The 23,060-nt window shown below is 41.6% G+C and overlaps 1 protein-coding gene across 4 annotated transcripts in view; it reads left to right on the forward strand.

Moving 5' to 3' along the window:
* Positions 1 to 109: 109 nt before the first annotated feature.
* The window catches only part of zfyve9a (zinc finger, FYVE domain containing 9a), a 33,506-nt gene continuing 10,555 nt past the window's right edge, over positions 110 to 23,060 (forward strand). Inside the window, exons 1-13 of one of the 4 annotated variants that reach the window (XM_020591276.1) lie at positions 110 to 341; positions 9,537 to 9,640; positions 10,418 to 10,536; positions 10,622 to 10,729; positions 12,056 to 13,506; positions 14,483 to 14,582; positions 14,911 to 15,087; positions 15,324 to 15,487; positions 18,323 to 18,452; positions 18,800 to 18,922; positions 20,132 to 20,287; positions 21,311 to 21,535; positions 22,593 to 22,675. In XM_020591276.1, the coding sequence (XP_020446932.1) occupies positions 10,660 to 10,729; positions 12,056 to 13,506; positions 14,483 to 14,582; positions 14,911 to 15,087; positions 15,324 to 15,487; positions 18,323 to 18,452; positions 18,800 to 18,922; positions 20,132 to 20,287; positions 21,311 to 21,535; positions 22,593 to 22,675 (2,679 nt within the window). In that variant the 5' untranslated portion in view covers positions 110 to 341; positions 9,537 to 9,640; positions 10,418 to 10,536; positions 10,622 to 10,659. The remainder of the gene's footprint in view (positions 342 to 9,536; positions 9,641 to 10,417; positions 10,537 to 10,621; positions 10,730 to 12,055; positions 13,507 to 14,482; positions 14,583 to 14,910; positions 15,088 to 15,323; positions 15,488 to 18,322; positions 18,453 to 18,799; positions 18,923 to 20,131; positions 20,288 to 21,310; positions 21,536 to 22,592; positions 22,676 to 23,060) is intronic. The other 3 variants (XM_020591275.1, XM_020591278.1, XM_020591277.1) reach the window with 3 other exon arrangements.

The following is a 23,060-nucleotide window of genomic DNA, read 5'->3' on the forward strand; positions in this document are numbered from 1 at the left end:
AAAAGATGACTTTTGTTGTGATTTGGTGCTATACAAATAAAATTTGATTTGATTTGATTTGACAGTCATCAGTAGTTTTATTGTAGAATAATGACCGGAAGCTCCACATCTCCATCATGGGAATCTTGACGTTGCTCCTTATTTTTTCAGATATTAGCATGGGGGAGGGATCCCTGAGTGCTGTCGCACAACTACGGCAGGCTACAAGCCGTACTTTCCGACTTGCACCGTTTGAGTGAGGCACTGGTGAAAAATAGAGTTCAAAGGCGATTAGGTATGACGGACACTAACGGACGGACTCCGCGGGACGGTACGTAACGTTAAAGATGAGGGTTCCTCCGGTGAGTCACCGAATTTGATTTCATGACACTTCATTGCTCTGTTGAGGCTCTAATGTTACAAACCGCCATTGCAACGGCAAGCATTTACTCAGCTGAAGTCAGTGTGGATGGTGGTGTTGTATTTTACGGTGTGTTTCATTAGCTCAATGTTTAGGAATCCAGGGAGGTGGTGGCACTGTATTTTAGATCAACTACAACATGTTAACGCTCTCCTTTGCATTAAAGCTGTGACTAACAGTCAGTTAAGCGCTAGTGGGACACAAAATACTTATAGTGACTATGAGAATTTGACTGTTAACCTGAGGAGGAGATGTTTTTGGAATTCCTCCATACCGTTAAAACTGGTCGTTAGCCACAAAACCCGCCGAGTCGGTGAAGGTGTGACTGTCCGTCAGAGCAGCAAGTAGCTGCCGTCACTCGGCGCACGATTGCCCGCTGAACCGTTGGGCTAACGCTAGCTACTATTAACGTTATGGTACAGCCTGCAGCCATTCACTTTTGTTATTATTTGGTCTCTGTAACTAGATTTTTTTTTTTTACCACGTTAACCGACGTGGTAATAACCGTCTTAGAAACTTGTGGCCCTTCATGGATTTTGTGTAGACATTAAATTCAGCTAACAGCCCAGCTAACACTACCCAGGTTCTGGTGTAAAAAAATCCCCCAGCTGTTGTGATTTTGTAGTTACTGTCGCATTTAATAACACAGAGCAGTTTTTCGTGTTTACCCAGTTTTTCTCTGAATTATATTTACCATCTGAGGCTGTGCTTGGCCCCACAGCCACAGTGTCAATTATGGTTGCATAATCCAAGCTAATGGTCATCTACTTGCTCTAGAGAGTTGTTTTGGTTGGGTTTGTTGGTGCCATGACTTGTGCATTTACCTCATCATTTGGATCTGCAGGCCTTAGTCATACTCTGGATTTATGAAGAAGTCTCTCATCCCAGGGCTGCCCTGAATAGTCATGATCAGTGATCAAATAGAAATCAAGTTGCTGAAGAGAAAGCTAGGCTTGTTCATTAATCAGAGAGAAAAATAATCTTCAACCATTTATAATTTTCACACACAAAAATATACACATTCTCAGTTTCAGGGTCTCAAATGTCCGAATGTGCTGCACATCTTTGTCATCTGTAATACTAAACTGAAAACATTTGGGTCAGACAAAACGACACATTTGGAGATGTTCTTATGGATTCTGAGTAGTTGTGACTGGCATTTTCTTTTACAATTCATACCTCAAGCAATTAATCGAAACAGTAATAGGCGGGTTAATCAATAATGGAAATAATCATTAGATGTGGTCCTTTATTAAAGTGCATTTTCCCCTAAATCAATGTGACTTTCACTTTACCAGAACCTTATAACCCCCTCCATTTTCTTGTGTGGTCCTATTTGGCATCTGTCCAGTCTGCATCAACTGATTTCTATGCTGGATGTGAAACATATACAGGACATTTGATAGGTTTTTTTTTTTACCTCTAGCAAGAGAGGATGATATTCCACTCCATCTTTAAGTGGTGTTAAAACTCAGGGGGGTTGATTGGTAGACTGATCCAGTAGGCTCCCATGTAAATACAAGCTCTCATGTGTGCTGAGATCTCCAAGATGTAGGTTATTGTATGCTTTCAGGAAGTATTATAAGTCTCTCCCTGATGGGAATCTTGTCTCCTTTTTTGTCTAAATGAAGATCAAAACATGATATAGAAAGAAAGCTCATAATAGATTTTGGCACTTCTTGTGAAGCAGAGCAGTTCTTTGTAACCAGACTGCTACTCTCTTCTTTATCTTTCCTTCTTAAAACCTCAACAGTTTTACCGTTTCATCCTCTTGTCAAGGAAATTATCTTTTTTTTAAATTGAAGTGTCACCTTTAGGAGGATACAAACCTGTGGCATGTTTTGCTTTTATACATTTTGCTTTCATTTATTTAATGTCTAGCAGTTATTGGGAATTGAAGTAATGGGTGGAAAACCTGGTCAGGGTGTGAAGCATTACATAATAATGCGTCATTCAGTCATGTGTTTTCACTGTTAAAAAGTTATGTCAGTCCATTCTTAAAGAGCGGAAGTGATCATTTGAGGTTTCCTGGTTTCACCCTGTGCAGACGGCGTCTGGAACACAGCGATGTTGAATATAAACTTAAAAAGCTGTTTCAGGATGTAAGCTTGCAGTCGTGGAAGTTGGTAGCACTGGGAAGAAATAAGGAACTGCACAGAAAATTGGTTTGAAGCCTTGATTTATTGAACTGTTTACAAGGTGCACAACCTTAATTACTTTCATGAAGAAAATTTAAAGATGTAGAGGATTTCCCCTCAAGTAAAATCCTTATTGAATGTACTGTCTAAACAATGCAAAAAAGAACACAGCAATGTATAAAACTTATGAACATGTTGCCTAAATGAAACCTAGATATTTAGAAGTAACATCTATTTTCTTGTCTCAGGTTGTCACAATATCAAGTGTCTGAGTTAATAAAGTTAACATTAAGTCTGCATTTAATCCTAACTTGAGTTGAGCTGAGACTGCAATTGATTAAGTGAGAGTGAAGTTGTAGGGTGCGCAGCTATAACAAACGTTCACTGGTATAACAATATGTACAGGTTCCACCTGCATTAACACCTAAAGTATTTATATAAAGAGAGAATAAAAGCGGGCTGAGTACAGAATCTTGGGGTGCTCCATTAACAGCAGCAAGCCAGTTTGATCTGAGCCCATAAACGTTCATACACTGAATTCTACTTGATAATTAGTAAAGAACCCTACTGCTCAGTCAGACAACTTTATGTTAAGCAACCTTTCTTTCAGCAGGCCATAATCCACAGTATCAAAGGCTTTAGATAAATTAATAAATAAAGCTGCACAGCTATGCTTCTTGCCCAGACTATCAGAACCTTCACTGCAGCAATAATAGTACTGTGCTGCTTCTTAAAACCAGACTAATTCAGTTAAAATTGCATTAGCGTACAAAAACTCTTTCAACTGACTACTTACAAGTGTTTTCAGAATGTTAGCCAGCACAGAAAGATTGGAAATAAGCCTATAATTATTTAAAGAGTCATTGCCACCTTTTAAAAAAGGTATAACAGAAGCTTATTTGCACATATTAGGAATCTCATTTGTTACAAAGGTAAGATTGAAAATGTGTGTGAGAGGAAAAGGAATGAGATCTGCAGCTGCCTTAAAAAAAAGACAATCGTTTGGGCCAGAAGGTTTTTTTTTTACATATTTTATTAAGCATTCATGTACTTCAGTGGAGAAGAATGGCTTACATTGAAAATTTTAAACATCAGTTACACAGTCGGTGACATTTGACATGTTTACAGTTGGTCAAAACGAACAGACAACAAAAGGTTCATTGAAACAGTTCAACATACTGAGTATCAGGCACTGTAGTCAAATTCTTAAAAATACAAGGAGGTTGGTGATTAGTTTTTGTAAGTGGATAAAGTTTTAGTTTATTTCCAGAACTTTCTGGGCTCATTCAGACTGTCAGTGGTAGCTTGGAAGTAGTCTTTTGCTTTAGACAGGAATATACAGGTGTATTAGATTTAGCTTTTTGATATTAGCTGTACATTGATTCCTCAGTTGCTAAAAATGGAGACAGTGTAATCCAGAGCTTCTTACTTGCTTTAGCCCAGGCTTTGTTTTGTTACAGTTAAAACACATTTGTCATTCAAGTCATTCGGAAACCATCTGCTGAGTATTTACGTGGATCACCAGTCAAAATGAAATCTAGTAGTGACATTTTAACATGAAAAATAAAATTGGACTGTGTAGGACTGTCTATAATTTCAGTGAAATCCAAGGAATCGTAGATATTTAAATTCATCAGATTTCTCTGTTAATCAGATCCCATCTTGATTCACGAAATAAAACAATCTCCTCATGATCTAAGTGAGAAAGGTGGCGACAAAGACTTGCTCACTGTTGATGGTGGTCTATAACACTTTCCTAGTATAGAGAAGCTACAGAGTATTTTTAAGATTTAAAATCAAGAGTTCCAACTGTTTGTATATACAATAGACTTAGAAACCAAGATATTAGCATAACATGAATTCCTAATTGTATATGACAACACTTCCAGGGCAGTCGGAATGGAAAACGTTGTTCACAAGTAAAACTGTCTTGGTGTCCAAGATGCATTTTGCAAGTCATATTTCAGATAAAACAGCAATATCAGAATGAGCTGACTTGGCCCAGGTATGAATAAAATCCAGTTTTGGTATAAAGCTACAGCAATTTCAGTGAGTAAAGGCCAGATTGTTCTTTAAATTTTGCAGGTATGTCTATGTGTTTATACTGAGGTCTAGAGTGAGGCCAGAAGTTTATCAGGAGTAATAAAACAATTAAACATTGAAGCAGAAGCATCTACAAGATCTTTAGAATAGTAAGTGGTTTTTTGGCAGTGATTTTGAAGAACCATGAAGTAGTGTAAACATAATGGCATAGACTCATAAGAGGCAGTAGAGTCGTGCAGCCGTATAACAGCAAGGTCCATAATTATTAGAAGTACTGGGGCATTTAGAAGGAATGCCTATCCAAGGTAATGAATCAGCACATGCCTCAGTGGGCTCAGAAAGATAAAGCTCTCCGCATTCCAAAACAGTCAAACTAAATAGAATTAAGGCAACCGTCATAATGATCCAAAGAAATTAAATGTGCTCATGAAATGCAGCTGCAATGTGCAACATTTATGTTGTATTGAGGTTTGCGTTCCCCAGTTTCAACAGTGGGCAGCAGTGTGTTAGTAACGGTCCATTACAGGTAGTGGTCATTATCTATAACTTTGTGCTGCTATGGTCTAGAAGTAATTGCTGGAGGCAGGTGCATTGCGTTACAATTCCAGCATGAAAATGAACAGAAACGGGCCAAAAACTACGGTCACTTTATGTCAGAAGAATTTGTGCTGATATTGCAGAAGCACACAGGTTCAAAAGCACATCAAGTCAGAGTCAGAGTTGGACGGACTGCCATACTTACCCTGCAAATAGAAACAATGAGCAGATCTATAATCGACTCCCACGTGCTTGACAGCAGCCACAAAATAGCAGAGAAGCACTCTAATGTTAAGTGAAATACCAGACAGGCCACGGCAGCAGTGCAGGGATGAATGGGCAGTCATCATCTTTGTTGTGAATCAGACGGCTTTGTAATCTAGCAGGTGGTGGCATGTAGACTGCAGCAAGCGTCAAGGTTGTTAACACCCAGTGCTTACTCATAAATTAAGAAACAACTGTAGACACTGGCATGCTAAATTGAATTAGAGTAAATCTTTACATGCATTTTAAATGGTGTGTGATGATTCAGCTTAGACATCACCTGAAATGACCACTGAATCAGAGCAGCATCTAGGCAACAAAGTTTAGCCTCATTCAACATCTGCAGCTGACACTTCAGCTGATGTTTCCATCTATTCTGAGTGGAAGATTTCTTAAATCACCTCGCACCATATGAGACTGGAAAGCTCTTGTGGACTGCAGAACATTGCATTCAAAAATACACAAACACACTCGGACACACCTCCATGAGGACAGGAACCCATTCCTGATTAAGATTTAATTACTCTGCAGAGGTGCTGAATAATGCAACCTTAGTCAAAGTGCATGAAAGAGTTGTATTTTTAGACATAAACTTGGGAAGGTGAATAATCTTATTTCTGACATTTTGTGTTGACATAAAAACAAAAGCATATAGGGTAAGAGATATAAATAAAAGGTATTTTGTAAAATGGTGGTTGAATGAAATGTTACTGAAAACAAGATCAGTGACTGTTCTATTTTTAAACCAAGCAAATTTGACCCCCCCCACTGCCTAACAACCATGCTTTAGCCTCCAGTATAACCCAGACATGCTAATAATGCATAATAACGAGATGGCCTAACAGACTACTAACACAATAAACCACGACTGACTAGACGTCCTGACATGGCAGCATAATGAAATAAGACAAGGGCACAAACAGTGAGGAAACTCGGACATACTAGAGTGCTGTTTATCAACTTCCTGCTGCCAGAATGTAGGACTGTTTCCCCTGAGGGAGCTGCACTCACATCCTCATCAATCAGGTGGAAATCTCTTGCAACCATTAAAGTAGACTGACATTTACTCTTTGGGTATTTACTGACTTTTAGATCTGGTTTAGTTGAGCAATATAGGATATTTTACAACAAGATTCTTGTTTGTAGTTTGTTTCCTCTGATTTCTAATAATTATTTACCATAATTTCTGGACTATAAGCTGCTACTTTTTTTGCTTCATGCACACACCCTCATCATGGAAAACACACAATGAAATGCATATGATCTTGTTAGAGACACCTCACCTCTTCTATCCCTGCAAAGTTGTGCACTGCCGGCTTCTTCAGTGAGCCCTGCAGTTTTTTGTCATCAGCTGTTGCTGTTTTGTGAACAACCTTCTTCTTCCTGCGGGCTGTTCCCTGAGGAAAGAACAGGTGTGGATGCCAAGAAAGGATCAGATGGCTGAATGTACCAACATGTGTGAAACATACCGCAATTTCTGCACTATAAGCCGCTACTTTTTTCGCTTCATGCACACACCCTCATCATGGAAAACACACGACGAAATGCATATGATGCAGTCTGCTTTCAAATTAAAGGCAATTGATCTGACTGCCAAAATATCTCATGTTATAACATGGACACCTGCGGCTATGTACAAACTGTTTTTTTGTTTTAAATTTAGTGGGTGTGGCTTATATTCAGGTGCACTCAATAGTCCGGAAATTACGGTATTTTGTTCTGTATGAAGGTGTTTTCACAGCATACGTTTTGGTACCAGTAATAAAAAGACAGATGTAATATCCTTAAAGTGCATTACCTTTTTTTTTTTTTTCACATTCATCTGAATCGAGTGAAAATGGGACAGGAAGTGGTGTCTCTCAAATTTACCCCGCCCCAATGACATTCTGCTGCCTACAGCCCTTCTGTTGTTACTACAGCTTCTCTACCCTGTGCTGTCAAACTACGGTTTGTAAAGCTGCCTCAGGTTATATAAGGTTATAAACTGAGGTTATAAGCTGCCAAGGTTATAACAGTGTTTTTCACACCATGAGTTGTTAATTCGAACAGCCTACCATGGAGGACTTAAAAGTCCAAAACAGTGGCTGCTAGACTGAAGCGATGGCCTTCTTTTGCACAGAGAATGGGGCAAAGAGAGAGGAAAAAACCAGGGTTAACACCAGTTTGGCTTTTTTGAGATGGAGAGTGTTAAAAGCAGCCAGAAGACTCGGATTGGATTCACATCTTCCTTCTGAATGTGTTAGCATCTAAAGCTAATGTGTTTGTTTTGGTAACATGAGCAAACTAGCATGGTCATGATTTTACTTTTGTATTGAATTAATGTGATTTTCATTTTGGGAGTATGTCAGGGTTTGTGTAATGTTGGTCAGGTAATGCTAGGTTCAGACCGGAGGCTGCAATTTGTACAGTTTGTCACAATCAGGCATCCATAATTTACGTTGTTGCTAAGAAACAGGATTTCATGGGCGGGGCAAAGAGTGGTTAGGAGCAGCATATGGTGTCTCTTTTTTTTTTTGTCTCACTAAACCTTCTAGCAGCTGGAAGGACATTGGGTAGAATAGCATTTGTAGACTTTTTGTAGTCTCTGCAATTTTCTGTTCTGTTTGGCTCTGATAGCAGTTTTCTCCTTCAGCCTCATCAGTGGTGTGGCTGAAATGTTTTAACCTCACAGTACATAATACACACTGCATGTGTAACCTCATGTCCTGTGCCTTCTCAGTTGTGCTGACATTGTGTCCGTTCTTGCATTTTAAACTAAGCTGAAAATGTGCTGACGCTGCTCCTTTCTTCAAGGCCTTCGCTCTGTGGAATATTTGGTCTCTCGTGCAATCCATGGTTGCACTTGTACTTATGAGAATGACCCTGAAGTTCAGCCTGGCTGTTACTCATTTGAAGCCCCCCACACACATGGACACACACACACACACACCTCCTCATGCGCCAGCACATCGCATCCTCACTACAAGGTCTCCTCATCAGCAAGGACAGACTGGGCAGGTTTACAGTGCAGTGATTCAGGCTTTAGCTGTTTTTCATTCATGGTTCTGATTCCCTTGTTGAACTTGGATGGCTAATGGTTGACTATGTATGTTCATATGGAATACGCACTCTGCTGAGTACTCAGTAAGCTGGATACTGTACTGTACTATCAACTAAAGCAGGCTGTTGCTCCTGAACTACACTGCTCAAAAAAATAAGACATTCAACTATGTTGTGTTCCCTTTATTTTTTTTGAGCAGCATATATCCTAAGATTTAGTTCTGATGCATCTTCACTATGATGGAAAGAAACATTAACTTTGAGCTCTCAAGACTGTGACTGTGTTTATTTCAACACAGCTGTTTATCATATCCTCGAAAATAGATTATTTTTATTACTCACTCGGTTGGGAGTTAAGGTACACCCAGCTAAAAGTCTAATAAGCATTCTTTCAATAAATCCTTCCTTCCTGAAGGTGATAATGTAGGAAAGTGTAGATCAAATGTCAGAAATCCTTGACAAATCTGCATTAAAAAATTTCAGAGTCCAAGGGGAAATCTTCAAATTGCTTGTTTAGTCTTTCTAACACTGGAAACCCCAGTCAGTTTCCTACCATGTTTGACAAAGAAAAAGCACCATATCGTCACAATTGAGAAGTTGGAATCAGAAAATGTTTGGCGTTTTTGCTTGAAATAATTGTAGGCCTGCAACTAATGATTATTTTCATTATCTCTAACAGCGCTAATTGATTTATCATAGTTGCTGATGAATTTTCTGGCTATCAACTAATCTGTTTGTCTCATTTTAACTCCTCTTGAGAGTATAAAGATTGTATAAAGTTTTAACTTCTAGATGGATTGTGAGGTTTGATGTTTTGAAGATAGTATTTGTGTTGCAAAAATGGGATTTGAGAAGCATCCTTCATAACTGAGAACCTTGGTTTGTGCGATAAACTTCAGGTGTTGACACTTTTCACCCACGAGCGCAGTATCAAGCACAGAAAAAGCACTCGGCTTCAGTCAGTCTTGAGATTCAGTCTTCATTTTTCAGTAAACTGAAGTTCATGTATGTTAAGTATTTATTTAACTCATTGTATCACCTTGTAATGTAGTAGCATGCTTTGCCACGCAAGTTGAGAAGCAGCTCGTTACTGAATGGTGTTCCCCTGCTCTAAGGTGTGGGCGCTGGGCGCTTGCCAGACTGGGTGAAGTGAGAACTGAGAGGGAAACCTGTTGAGAAGAAACACCACCTGGGACTGCTGAGGAGGGCCTCTGTGTAGGTGAGGACTGACGGAGGACGTAGTCTTACAGTACTTCATGGCTCGGTGTCTCTACAGGATATACAGATTGCAGACCATTTCCACTACATTGCAGTTATAAAACAAACAGTTCCTCATGATAAAGTTCACAATACCACCATAAACTACAGAACAGACCAGTTTTATTGATATGAGTCAATAAAATTGAATTGTAAATTTAACTAATATGACTTTGCATATTATTTTACAACTGTGTTCAATTTCACACTGAGAAATATAAATAGATATAAGGGTGAAGAGAATATGGAAAAGTATGTACTGTCAAAACAAATGTATGTGTTAAGTGAACACTGGGTATAGCCTACCAAGGAATATTTATATTTTGTTTTAACATAATGCTAAAAGTCTTATAGTAGGACAAATTTTAATTGGTAGATCTACTAAGAAATGGTGAAATTCAGCACAGTGTAGATAGGATCTTTATGTGTACAAAATTAAGTCCTTTATCTTTCCCCTAACCATTGTCCTTGATCTAAATTAAATTAAATGGGAGCATGCCATGAAAAATTTGGCAAGTAACCACAGCACTAGCTAAACTTTGGTTATTTAATCATGTGCAGACACCTGGGTGGGTGTGACATCTAGAGCTGAAACAATTAGCTGATCACTAGATAATTAATCGGCAGCTATTTTGACAATCTTGGCTGTGACCTTGCTACAGTATTCCAGATCATTAAATTTTTTTAACCAAAAAGTCTCTTTGAGCCATTCATGTACTTGTCTTTTACTAACCATGAGACACCTGAGTGATCACAAAAGAGAGGACTGCTTGGGAGGAAAATGAGAAATCGGAGTCGAAGAGAGTTGAAGGATATTCCTGCTTAATCGAATCCTATTAAACAGAGTAGAGGACAAAGGTATGATAAATAAGATATGAGTCAGGCTGTTGGGGCATCTGCAGACAGTATGGAAATGTGAATGGATTTCTCTTCTTGCTTCAAGGTTCACACGGCTGTTGGCAGGGTGGAGCTTCCTGACTCATGGAGAATTACTTCCAGGCCGAGGCCTTCAACCTGGACAAGGTTCTGGATGAGTTTGAGCAGAACGAAGGTGAGCTGCTGCGCTAGCTTTCATGAATGTGGAGATGAGACAGACACAAACAGTGAGTCATTGAAAAGATGGATGGAACAAGGTGTCACTATGAGACCACTGAACTTTTAGAAGAGCTGTAATTAGGATGTCATTATGCAACCCATGAGTAGGTCATCAAGGTGTCAAGACAATCAGCTGTACAGTTGGTGCAAGGCAAGAGCATTGTCGTTTTTTTAACACTTAATGCTCACAATATTTAATGAAATTATATTAGGTCTTTTTTTTTCAAGCTGGTTCCACGGTTTATTTATGGTAATTGTTAAGTAAACACTTCATTATTGAGCTGTGTATCTTTAGGCTTCCAGCTCTCCAGTATAAAAAGGTCTCCTTATTATGGAGGAAAGACCCCACCCCCTGGATTTATCATAGATGACCCTAGAAAAATGACAGGCCTGCTGATTCACACACACAAATCATGTGTTTTGTTGGTGCTGTGAGCTTGGTGTGTATTTTTGCTGTAGTAATTATCTGCATGTCCTTTGCCAGAGATCCAGCCTGGCAGATTAACTCTGTGTGCGCTTGGACCTGGTACAGCTTGTACTAAAACAGCTTAGAATTTATTCCGGTGGAGGGAGGAGAGCACGCTACAGTAGCTGACATGGCTGTGTGTGAAAATCATGTTGAATAATTATTATAACAATTTCCGTTCAAATTGCACAGCATCCACATGTCAACTTGACTGATGCTCCCAGGGGTGACCCAACCGTTTGACCCACTTTCCTAGAATTTCCCAGTGCATCCACACACTAATTTCCCAGTCCATGCCAGCCTCATTTCTCATTGTGTCCCCTGTTTTTTTTTTTTTTTCCTGCCATTTTTATCTTTTTCAATCACATGGGAGTGTGTATCTTTGTATCAGTTCTCTGTGGCAGTTCATTTGAGGTTCCTTTTGTAAGTCCTCATCCTGTTTTTCTGTTTCATGTTTTAACTGTGACAAGAAACTGACCAGAAAACTGAGGCTAAGAGGTTTAGTACAACAGATATAGATGACGTTAAATGCAAAGTGCAGCAAAGCTACTGTTGAATCTTTGTGGAACAATTAGTCGATCAATTGGCAACAATATTGTTTAATTGTTGTAATTTTTACACACATGCTCTCATTCAAGCAATGGTGAGCAACTGCTACTTTTCTAAAGGCGTCGGCTTGAAGTCTGTGATGTGCATCTTTTCACAATCCAGCTCCAATAGGATAAACTGGTATCCTTTCACACAGAAAGACTAAGGTTTTAAAACAGTGCAAAGCGCAAGCCATCTGATTGTTTTCCTCTTTTCTGCCTGTGCCAGATGAGGTGGACATTCCCATTCTCTCAGAAGCCAAGTGGACCCAGATCCTGGCCCCTCCTGCCCATCTACTCTCTTTAAACCCCGCCCTGGCCCACACAGACCTCAGCCCTCGGGACAGTTCCCTGCCATTCAAGGCTCTCTCAGACTCCTCCTCCAGTGCCTCCACAGGGACAGAACCTAAAAGACATCCCAGTCCTGAACCTTCATCCTGGGCAGAGGAGAGGCCGGCAGATATCCACAGCCCACCACTCCCCCAGCCCAACATTGGCAAACTGGTGGGGACCGACGACCTCTCGCCGCACCCTGTGACGGCATGCGGTGCCGTGGAGAATGGCTGCCCTGCAAGCCCACAACGTGATCTGCTCACTAAGGAGATAAGTTCTCCTCCCCACAACAGGCCCAGTCCTTCCGATGAGGAGGGTGAACCTCCTCTGGAGGGGAGAGCTGCCTCAGCAGGAGGAGGTGGAGGCTCCACTGTCTGTCACACTCTCTTTACCTTTGAGGTTGGAATAGGACAAGACGAAGCACAGTCTGCGAAGATTCATCCAAATGTGGAAACAATAACACAGAATGAGGAAGGTGTCAAAGAGGAGGCCAGTACAACTGCTGTACAGGACTTTGGTCAAAAAAGACAAACAGCAAATTCAAACGAGGAGCAGGGTGGAACTCTCCTGAACGGTGGGAGGGATGTTAGTACTGGTTGTAAGGCGGAGGAGAATGGTGTATCTGTACCTGATGTGATCGGCGTGGAGAAGGAGAGGAGCTGTAGTCCAGAGGGACAGATAGACCAGCTCCTCAAGATAATGAGCCTTCCCAATGGTTTGGAGCACCAGAGCGGTAATCATTCCAAACTAAAAGAGACAGAAGAGAAAGAGGAGGGGGTGGGTTTTTCTCCATGTCCTGTCCCCTCCAAAGAGGACTCTGTCACTGAGGAGAAAGAAATGGAGGAGAGCAAGCAGGAGAGCAGTGATGGAGCAGCAGTGGGGTCAAGTAGCAGCCAACCAAAAGTCACCAACAATCGACTGCAGCCGGTCAGTGTTCCCTATGGAGGCGCACGACCAAAACAGCCAGTCAACCTTAAACTCCAGATTCCACAGCCACTGTTGGGACAGGTCCAAAACCAGCTTGGCCTGTCCACCATCACCAAGAACAAGAACCTTGAGAACCAGTGTCGGAGAGGCACACCGTCTGAAACTACACTCTGTGGGACTGATCAGAGTGCAGCTGGGAATGGAGATGGTCTTGTCCACTCTCCTTCTCTGATGCCATCAGAGAGCCCAGACAATGACCTCCAGGCAGGCCAGCAGGACACTTTGTGCAGGAAACCTGCCAGCTCCCTGGGAGAGGTTGCCCCCGTGTGGGTGCCCGACTCCCAGGCTCCCATATGTATGAAATGTGATGCCAAGTTCACCTTCACCAAGAGGAGGCACCACTGCAGGGCCTGTGGCAAGGTTAGTGGAGCATGACAGTTGCTTTTAAAGTGATAATCCCCAACACTGATGCCTTTGTGCTGGGTTTTTAACTGTGAGCGAGTAACCTTTTAGGATCTTTGGCGCACACGAGTTGATTTCGACACTTATCTGGAATCGTCAATGTTAAGGTCAAGTGGTGCAGTGAAGACAATATACACTGCTTTTAACAAAAATGGATAAAGATGTGCTTAAGGAAAGGCAAACATGAGAACAAGGTGAAAAGCTATGAGAAATACACTGCAAATGGTTCAGAAGAATATTTCCTCAGTGAGTTTATAGAAGCTTTGTTTGACTCTGTGGAGTAAGGAGGTGAAATTAAATGCATTCCTTTTTAGGCCGTTCTTGGCAGATTAACTCAGCGAGTGTGCAGGTAGTTTTCCAGCATCATGGCCACCCACACATGCAGTGGGGAGTCCACTTTAAACTGAAGATGTGGACACTGCAATGGAAAATCGCCGGACTGCTACTTAATTTCCCATGGTGGTAAACAAGCACACGCTTTGCCACTTGAGCAGGGAGGAGCTGGCACTGCAGTAACTCTGACACCGGCACTGAGCCGCAAACAATAGACACAGCAGGATCCTCAGTGCATCTGCTGCCAGACTGGTAGATCCACAACCCAGCTTATAACGGTGCAGTGAGGGTCTAAAATTAAAAGGATCCTCCACCCACTGTCTAATCATTAACTAAATATATGTTATTGGATAATGATGTGTAAAGAGGTGCTAATCCGTTGAAAGTAAAGTGCCCTGTACACAGCTGCAGCTCGTTGAAGCGCTTGCTAAGAACAGGAAATCAATACCCATAAAATGGAACATTTGCTGCATATTCAGTCCCAACTTCTAACTAGTCTTAGTCTTTTCAGTTCTTCACTATTATAAAATCTTCACAGTGAATGTGAAATAATTAGGAGCATGAATTGTACATGTTGCTGTGTCTCCTTGTGGTTTTTAAGGTATTCTGCGCGGCCTGCTGCAGTCTGAAGTGTAGGCTCATGTACATGGAAAGGAAGGAGGCCCGCGTCTGTGTCACATGTCATTCTGCTCTGACGTGCGGTGAGCATCTTTGCATGTAGGAAGTCATTAGCAAAATGAGTTACAAGATAAGACAGTATTTGGGAATATTATTAATCCTGGCCTGTGTCAGCTTTAACAGCATTCATCTGTTTTGTTCCAGTGATACTTTTACTACCATTGTATTTCTGTGTGTAGATTTGGCATTTATTAAGATTTATGTACAAGAAGTACAGGTACCTGTGTTAAATATGCAACAGTTGTGTGTAAGGCTAGATGCGTTGCTTACAAGATGAATTTTCCAGTCTGCATAGTTTTTTTACCTTGTACGCAAACATTTCCTAACTTATGCCAATGATCTCTCTTGCAGCTCAGTCATGGGAGTCGCTGGTCACTGGAAGCAATCAGAGTCCCAACCCCAACAACCCAGCGGAGTACTGCTCCACCATCCCCCCTCTGCAGCAGGCCCAGGCCTCTGGGGTACTCAGCTCCCCTCCACCTACCGTCATGGTGCCTGTGGGAGTCTTGAAACAGCCTGGCAATGAGGGTATGACCTTCATCGAGAATAAAAATCTTATAATAAACCTCTGACACTTATTTTTCACATTTTTCAGTGAGATCCTGTTTTTACTTTTTTAAAGTAGGGTTTTTTTTTTTGGCTACTCCTGAGCAGAGATTATTATTTTTTTTTATCTTGTACCGATAACAGATTGCACTTCTCATACTTGGGCTTGTGGTGTTTCACATTGAAGTAAAATGCAATTTTGTCTCGCTAACATTTAGGGTCTCTATCACGAGAGCAGAGAAGGGTGTGGTTTGCTGATGGGGTCCTACCTAATGGAGACACAGCAGAGTCCTCCAAACCTCCGACCTCCAGCCCAGCCCCCTCGCAGTCACTGGCCATCTCTGCGTATTCGAACAAATCCTCCACCTCTGACTCCTCAGAGGTAGGCCTGGCACAACAAACATGGAGCCACAGCTGATGCTATCAGGTTAGATTGTATGGTCATATTAGCTTCTCCAGAGTCAGCTGAAAGAAGCCACAAAGAACTCTTTCTGTGGGATTCTTGGTGATTTACTGGGTCATAGACTGGAATAAACAGGCAAGAAGCAGGGTCCAAAAGAAACGCTAGTTGTTTGCTTATTTAGAGTTAGAAATACCAGTAGACAGATGTGCCCAAAGTTTGAATGTACTCTGCTTTGTTCACTGTAAGCCAACGTAAGTGACCACTATTATAGTGCTTTCCCACCGAAAGTACTGTGTATACATGGGTATTTATACCCAGCTAAACTGGCCTTTAACTGGCTTCTGACAGGATTCCCACTGCTGACCACCCCGGCTCTCCAGCAGATGAGCTTCTTGCCCCTCTGGTACGTCATCTTTGACGTTATCATGCTGGTGATGTCAAATACCTGTGCTGGTAAGCAGATTGGTAAACAAAGCAGCATGGAAGGTAGTGAGACGGTCAACGGTATTTCTTCGTGTTTACTTTTGTTATCTTCCAAAGTGTTGAAACTCGGCGTAGACTGAACTACTGTATATTAGAGTGTTGATTGAACAAAGACGGATGGAATTTATGGCTTGGACGGCAAAGAATTGCTGAAATTATCAACGGAGGAGACAGCCCTTCATTACCTCCTTGTTCGCAATTGCTGAAGTGATGACGACGTGCATCATTGTGTATGTTCGCGGGTTTAGCTGAGTTTGGCTTTCCCATTGTTTCCAAGCCAAGGCAAAGCAGATGATGACCCATGTTGATTGCACAGTTATTTGTGCCGGGTCATTTGTCCCTGTAGTTACATTATCACAGCGGTCAAAAACCAAGGTGTGGCGAGTTTGCATGGGGTTTTTGGACAGTGAGAAATGTGCTTTAGAGTTTGGCTGTTTCTGTGTTTGAGCTGTACACTCAGTGAACTTGAATGCCAACTGTCAGGATGATTCAAGGCCTGTTGAGCAGAGTCATTGTTGAAGCGTTAAATGGCTCACTGACGCTATGCAGACACAATTTGAGCAAAAATTCAGACACTTCACGTGGTGCTGAAAGTCATACTGGGATGGACTTAATAATGCAGGGATCCGAATTTACTGCCAAAGGTTTCACTCAGTGTAAGGTGACTACTGTGGTTCTCCAGTGGCAGTAGAGAAGTGGTGAACCTTTAATACTGATTTCTTTCTAACAGGCTGTGTGGGTTAGCACCTTTTATAATGTATAGAATAATAGAATTTTCAGTTCAGGCAAGTAGTAATGTTAAAAGGGCAGTCAGTTTTACATGTCAAAATTTATTTAGTTGTCACAAGGAGTACTACTAAGCCTATGAGTAACCTCACTGTGGTCTTTACAAATTACAAAAAGTTTGCATTACAGTCTGGCAGCATGAAAAAAAAAACAGCTGAGGAGGGTCCAATAACACATAAGTGTCTGAGTGAATTTCACTTGTACTAGAAAACTAAATGTCAGGAAATCTTTGCCTTTTCAGTGTCGATCCTGACTGTCCAGGTTTAGATTAACAACAAATAAAATATGTTGGCTTAATTGCTTTTTGGTCACTATTGGAAGTGTAACAAATATAAAAACGACATTGGCAGACTGTCATCTGTTGATATTGTGGTGGTGAATGTGTTAGCAAACAGATGCCTATTTACACATCCAGAAGTCACTGGCTAACATTAGCATTCATCCGGAATTATGTTTCTGTTCCCTCGATGAAAGTAAGTCTAATTGGCACTTTTGTTTTAGCTGTTCTGGTCTCCTCCAACTCCTGAAATAAATATCTGGCTCTTCCAAATGCTCCACCCTGCTCTACCAGCTAGGTGCTAACTTTGTCTGCTGTTTGGTGCAGGGTATGTAGCATACAGAGCTATTTTAATCAAAACAGCTGCCTGTGTTTGTAGGAGAACAGCTTGAACAGGGACCAGTAAGGGTGAACCATATGGTGAAGTTGCAGGATATGACATGCTTCATCGGGTACTTGCCACTGTCAGGGTGTTTAATTCAGTTCGTTTTAATGCTTTGAAATATGTATCTGACTTATATTTTTACAGGGTTTGATTTATATTTATTACTTGCTTGACTAGTGGGAAGGTGTTTGTGTTTGTGTTGTCATGATTGATATTGTTACCAGGGTACCCTTGGAAAAAGAGATTTTTAATCACCACGAAGTGTTCCTGGTTAAAGAAAATAACTAAAATAAAACCAATGAGCTGAGAGGTGCTATAGAGCTGATGTGCACTGTGGATTTGTGGGGATGGTTCTATGTAGGTTCATCACTACCAGCAAACCCCCTTTTTTCATTTTCAGTATACAAATTTAGCTTTAATGGAAAGCAATGCTAAATGACTGGACTGTCCCTCTTAAATACACCAATTCTGGGTGTCGGGTGTTGTTTTCTACTGCTGTCATTTGTGCAAAAGGTACAACCTGACAGTGTAGAAATACTGGCCAACATTGCTGTTAATTTAAATGGCTGGTGGCAGTGTTTGTTAGTAGCCAAATTGGGATTAAGAAGCTAGACAGTGATCACTCTGGGCTTCTCCTTAAATCTGTACATTATTTTAAACAAATCAGTTCAACCAGTCGAAGCCTGAATGGCACCTGGTCAATTTAGTATGCAGAATTACACATTTTGTTTGTGGATATAGGTGTAGATGATGACAGATTTGGTTGCACACCCGCACCTGTTACTTACTACACCTGTTGCACCCATGACCATGCTTTTGGTATTCCATCCCACTGTTTTATAACCTATAGTACATCTAACTCCACCCTCCTCTCTACTCCCAGGCAGCCCATGCCCCTGTTGCCCCGGTGGGCAGCCCCGTGGGCAGCTCCCTCAGTCTGATCCCGGAGGACGGACTCCCTCCCATCCTCATATCCACTGGAGTCAAAGGAGGTACGGGAGGCCACATCACAGGTGCTTGCCCTCATCCTCACCGTTCTGCTGCTTCCCCATTGCTCCGTCAGTTGCTGTGTTTGTGCTCATGAAGTGTGCTTATTAATATCACGGCTCATGTTACGACCACTCATTGCCAACAAAGAGATACTGTGATGATGTTTTGAATTTTGTTGGTCTCTAGCTGGTGTTAACTTGGTGTGATCATTTCCCTCTCCTACTGCCCTTGTAACTCCTTCTCCATCTTCACCTCACCCCAATTCTCACTGACATCTCCACCCTTTCTCATCATTGCTTCCTCCTGTATAACTAACTTTACCTCAAATCCTCCTTTCTCCCTTTCTTTTACTTCCCTGACCCACCTGCAGACTACGCTGTGGAAGAGAGGCCGTCAGAGATTGTCCTCATGCAGCAGCTGGAGGAGGGAGGTCCAGACCCCCTGGTCTTTGTGCTCAATGCTAATCTGCTCGCCATGGTCAAGCTTGTCAACTGTGAGTTACCCAGCCAGCTGTCTTTTCCTCACAATTTTTAAGCACTGATTTGAGGACACTGAGAATGTATTGAAAGGTTTTTGGAAGGAGCAGTAATGAGTGTGCAGACCCACTTTTAATGTATAATTTCCTGATGATCTAAAGGAAAAATAACTATTTGCACAGTATTTGTTTTTGTTTTCTTTTCATGCCTGATTTAGTTTTTTTTTCCCCCCGGACATACTCAAAATTCAGACTTGTTTGCTTTTCTTGCCTCTCGAGTTGTTTTATAACCCTTTTCAGACATAGGATGTTCAGATTTAGATGATATTCATTCAGACATGACAGGACCATTACAGAAAATAGGGGACATCTAGTCACAGCTAAGAAATTAAACATTTGTTAATATGAAGTAAGAGTATTTTCTCTCTTCTAACAGGTGTTATCAGTGATGCATTTTAACACTTATTTTGCTAATGAAGCCTTAAGCTACTTAAGTAATGACCAGTGTGGGTGGCAGAGATGTTCTTGCAATGTGAGTCTACTGTTTCATTTAATCATTTATTACAGAACTCTGCAGCCTATTGTACAATCTTCAACAGTGAACAAGCACAGAACAACAAGACTTTAAAGCTGGGACTTAGATGATCTCCTGTTTGCTCACATGCTTAAGATTTTACTAGATGTTGATTTATTCACGTATGGATGTAGCATCGATGACATTTTTAAATGGAGACAGCTGGCCTAATTATTGCTAATTTTGTACGAGGTACCAGCACTGTGACGGGGAAAAAGACTGATCTGACTTGACAAGAACTGTACCTATTTACTCACTTAGTGATTTGTGGTTTATTCATGTGATTTTTGCTGTTTGTGCATAGGATGTTTAAGAAGTAAGCTTATAGGGTGGGACAAGAGGTGCACTGAATCTTTGTTTAATCTAGTGCTGCTGTTTTGTTCATTTAAAAGCATTCAATTCAGGCTTGAGCTGTGCTCAAGAATATGACTAGGTTCTTGACTCTGATGTGTAATTTTAGTTTAATTTATTTGGCACAATGTGAGAGCAGACCCCAGGTCACTCCATCTATAAAATGCCCATGACAACACAAAGTCTAAGACCTATTTCCACTGTGGTCCTTGATGCAGGAGTCCAAGTGCATCATACGATCAGTCCAATCCTCATGCTTGTCTGATATGACACTTGTTTTCTGCTCTCTCTCTCAACCACAGACGTAAACAGGAAGTGCTGGTATGTGACGACGAAGGGGATGCATGCCGTTGGCCAGGCAGAGGTGGTCATACTGCTCCAGTGTCTCCCTGATGAGAAGACAATCCCTAAAGACATCTTTACCCACTTTGTGCAGCTCTACCAGGAGGCCCTCAGTGGTAAGAACACAACCAGCAACCAGCAACTCCACAAGGAGGCTCACTGTGAAACCAGTCCACCTCCACTATGGACCCCTCTTTGGGGAGATAGCTCATTAGTAGTTCTCTTTAGGTCCACAGGTGAGTCCACCTGTCTCAGTCAGCCGCTGTCCGTTACAATGAGCTAACCCCAAAGCAATGTTAGGTAATGCAAGAGGAAAATGTTCCAGCTCTAGTTTTTGTTCTGTAGAGACGGCAGGTGCTCCCAGTCGTTCTCTGTTTGGAAACCAGGTTACTGTGCACCGCTGCTGAATTGTCTGCCTTTTTCAGACAAAACGGTCCAAATATTAGCATCCTGCTGTCAGGTCACCTCCCTCCAGGCGTGACACAGCACAATCACTTCCCTTGCATTTTTAACTCGTATGCTACAGAGCAAACAGGGTTAATATTGGTAACTTTAACGACTGGCTCCTTCAGACAGTTTCTTTTTTCAGATTCACACTGGAGCAGTTTCAGGCTGCTGGAAGGGAGCCATTATTGTGTGGGTCGTCCATGATTAAGCTGCCGTCAGTCAGGTCTCGAGAAGAAGTGCCGGCTTCAGCAAGTCCCAGCCACCAAGTTTTGTCTTATCATTAGGGTTGTTGTGTTGTGTGGCATCTAATGTCTCTCCAACAGAAAATTAGTAACAGGAACCCTTTGTGGGTAATGTGAGGTTGTAGTACAAGCAGCAAGGTTTTATTCACTCTTGTACAGACTAAGCACGGTGAACAGCCAGGATTGCACTGAGCCTCTGCCTGTCATATCTATCTCCCTGTTCTGAAGATGAGAACCTCTGCTTTTTCCTCCTCTGCTTCTTATTTGTGTTCATCATCTTCATTTTAATCCCATCTCCCAGTTTTTTATATTTTGTACCCCACACACCTACTAAACGACCCCACTCTCCTGCTGTGTCCTTCCTCTCCTGCTACACCAGCCCCTCATCCTCCTCACACCTCCTGTATCATTAACCTCTCTTTTCTCTCTCTCCCTCCTCGTCTCCTAAAGGCAACGTGCTGAGCCACCTGAGTCACTCGTTCTTCACGCAGAGCTTCCTAGGCAGTAAGGAGCATGGTGGATTCCTCTACATCAGCCCCTCCTTCCAGTCGCTGCAGGACCTGCTGCTGCCAAACCCACCCTACCTCTTTGGCATCCTGATACAAAAGTGGGAGACGCCCTGGGCTAAGGTCTTCCCCATCCGCCTCATGCTGCGGCTGGGTGCAGAGTACCGATGTGAGTTATGACTACTGGGGTTCGGTGAAAAGCTGCAGAAACTGAAATTCAAAGTCCATGTTTGATCTCAACCATTATAAAATAATCGCATCTGACAGAAGATGGACCACTAACTGTGTCAGATTTACAGAATTTCTTTTAGGGCAAAGATCACTGCTGTCAGACCTTAAAACCAAAACATCAAGTTAAATTTGGCATGAGCAGAGTTTGCATCTTTCCTCATTAGATTAGATTCGTATTGTAAAATATTAAATCTGGATTGAGCTACGGAACTTACCCTTCTCTCACAGCCAGACCTGCAACCTCTTGTCTGCTCTCATACAATGTATTAACAAAGCCACATAAGCTGTTACACACAGAATGTTAGCACCACCATGACATTAGTCCACTGCACATACAGTGTAGTTCTCTGTGCTCTCACCTCTTACTTTAAGCAGACTGCAGCAGAAAGTTGGGAAAATTGTCAGTGTAAGGATCCTTGCTGAACTGCAAACTGAGGCTGAGATGCATTTTTATTGCTAATAAGAGTTTTGGCAGGATCTTATTTCCAGAAGTTTGTTGAGATAAAGCTAAAAATAGTCATGTAAGGAGCTTTGGCTGCTCGAGAAAACAGCAGCCTTATTTTTCACCTGAGGATTAAGAGCGTTCCTCCTCACAGCACAGTTGGAAAACACAGGAAATCTAATTGGTGCAGGTAATAAAAACATGAAACGCCTTACTAAACTGAAAATGATAAATAAAACAATAAAATAATGAGGAGGAATACTGTTACAACAGCACAGACAAAAAATTAAAACTATAACTATGCTGTTGTGTGACCAGTTTTCTGCTACTTGCTATAGTCAGTGCTGAACCCAAAACACCAAAACAGTTTATGAATTGTCATTATTCTGCAGAAGTACTTGATCTATATCCATGACAACAGAGGAGGACAGTTGATGAACAATAACAATTAGCCTTCACATTAAAAATATCATCAGGGGAAACAATAAAAGCATGTTGGTAGTGGCGCATTACTGCTGTGCATTTAGCCTTCAGTAAACATTTTGTTTTGCAGTTTATCCGTGTCCACTGTTCAGCGTTCGCTTCAGAAAGCCACTCTTCGGAGAGACTGGTCACACTATCATGAATCTGCTTGCTGTAAGTGCTTTGTTTTTTCTCCTGTGTTACATTTCTGATTATGTTAATGGTGAAGAGCTCTGCTGTGTGCAGAGGGAAAGTGACAAATCAAATCAAATTTTAAATCAAATCTTATTTGTATAGCGCCAAATCACAACAAAAGTCATCTCAGGACACTTTACAAAGTAAGGTCTAGATCTTACTGTTATCAATATTATTACATAGGGAAAACCCAACAAATCCCCCTTGACCAAGCACTTGGCGACAGTGGGGAGGAAAAACTCCCTCTAACGGAAGAAACCTCCGACAGACCCCGGCTCTTGGTGGGCGGCCTTCTGCCTCGACCGGTTGGGGTGAGTGGATAGAGGAGAGACAAAAGAAGAAAAGCAACAAGACACAACAATCA

Source organism: Monopterus albus, unplaced genomic scaffold (assembly GCF_001952655.1).
Source record: "Monopterus albus unplaced genomic scaffold, M_albus_1.0 scaffold14.1, whole genome shotgun sequence".
NCBI lineage: Eukaryota > Metazoa > Chordata > Actinopteri > Synbranchiformes > Synbranchidae > Monopterus > Monopterus albus.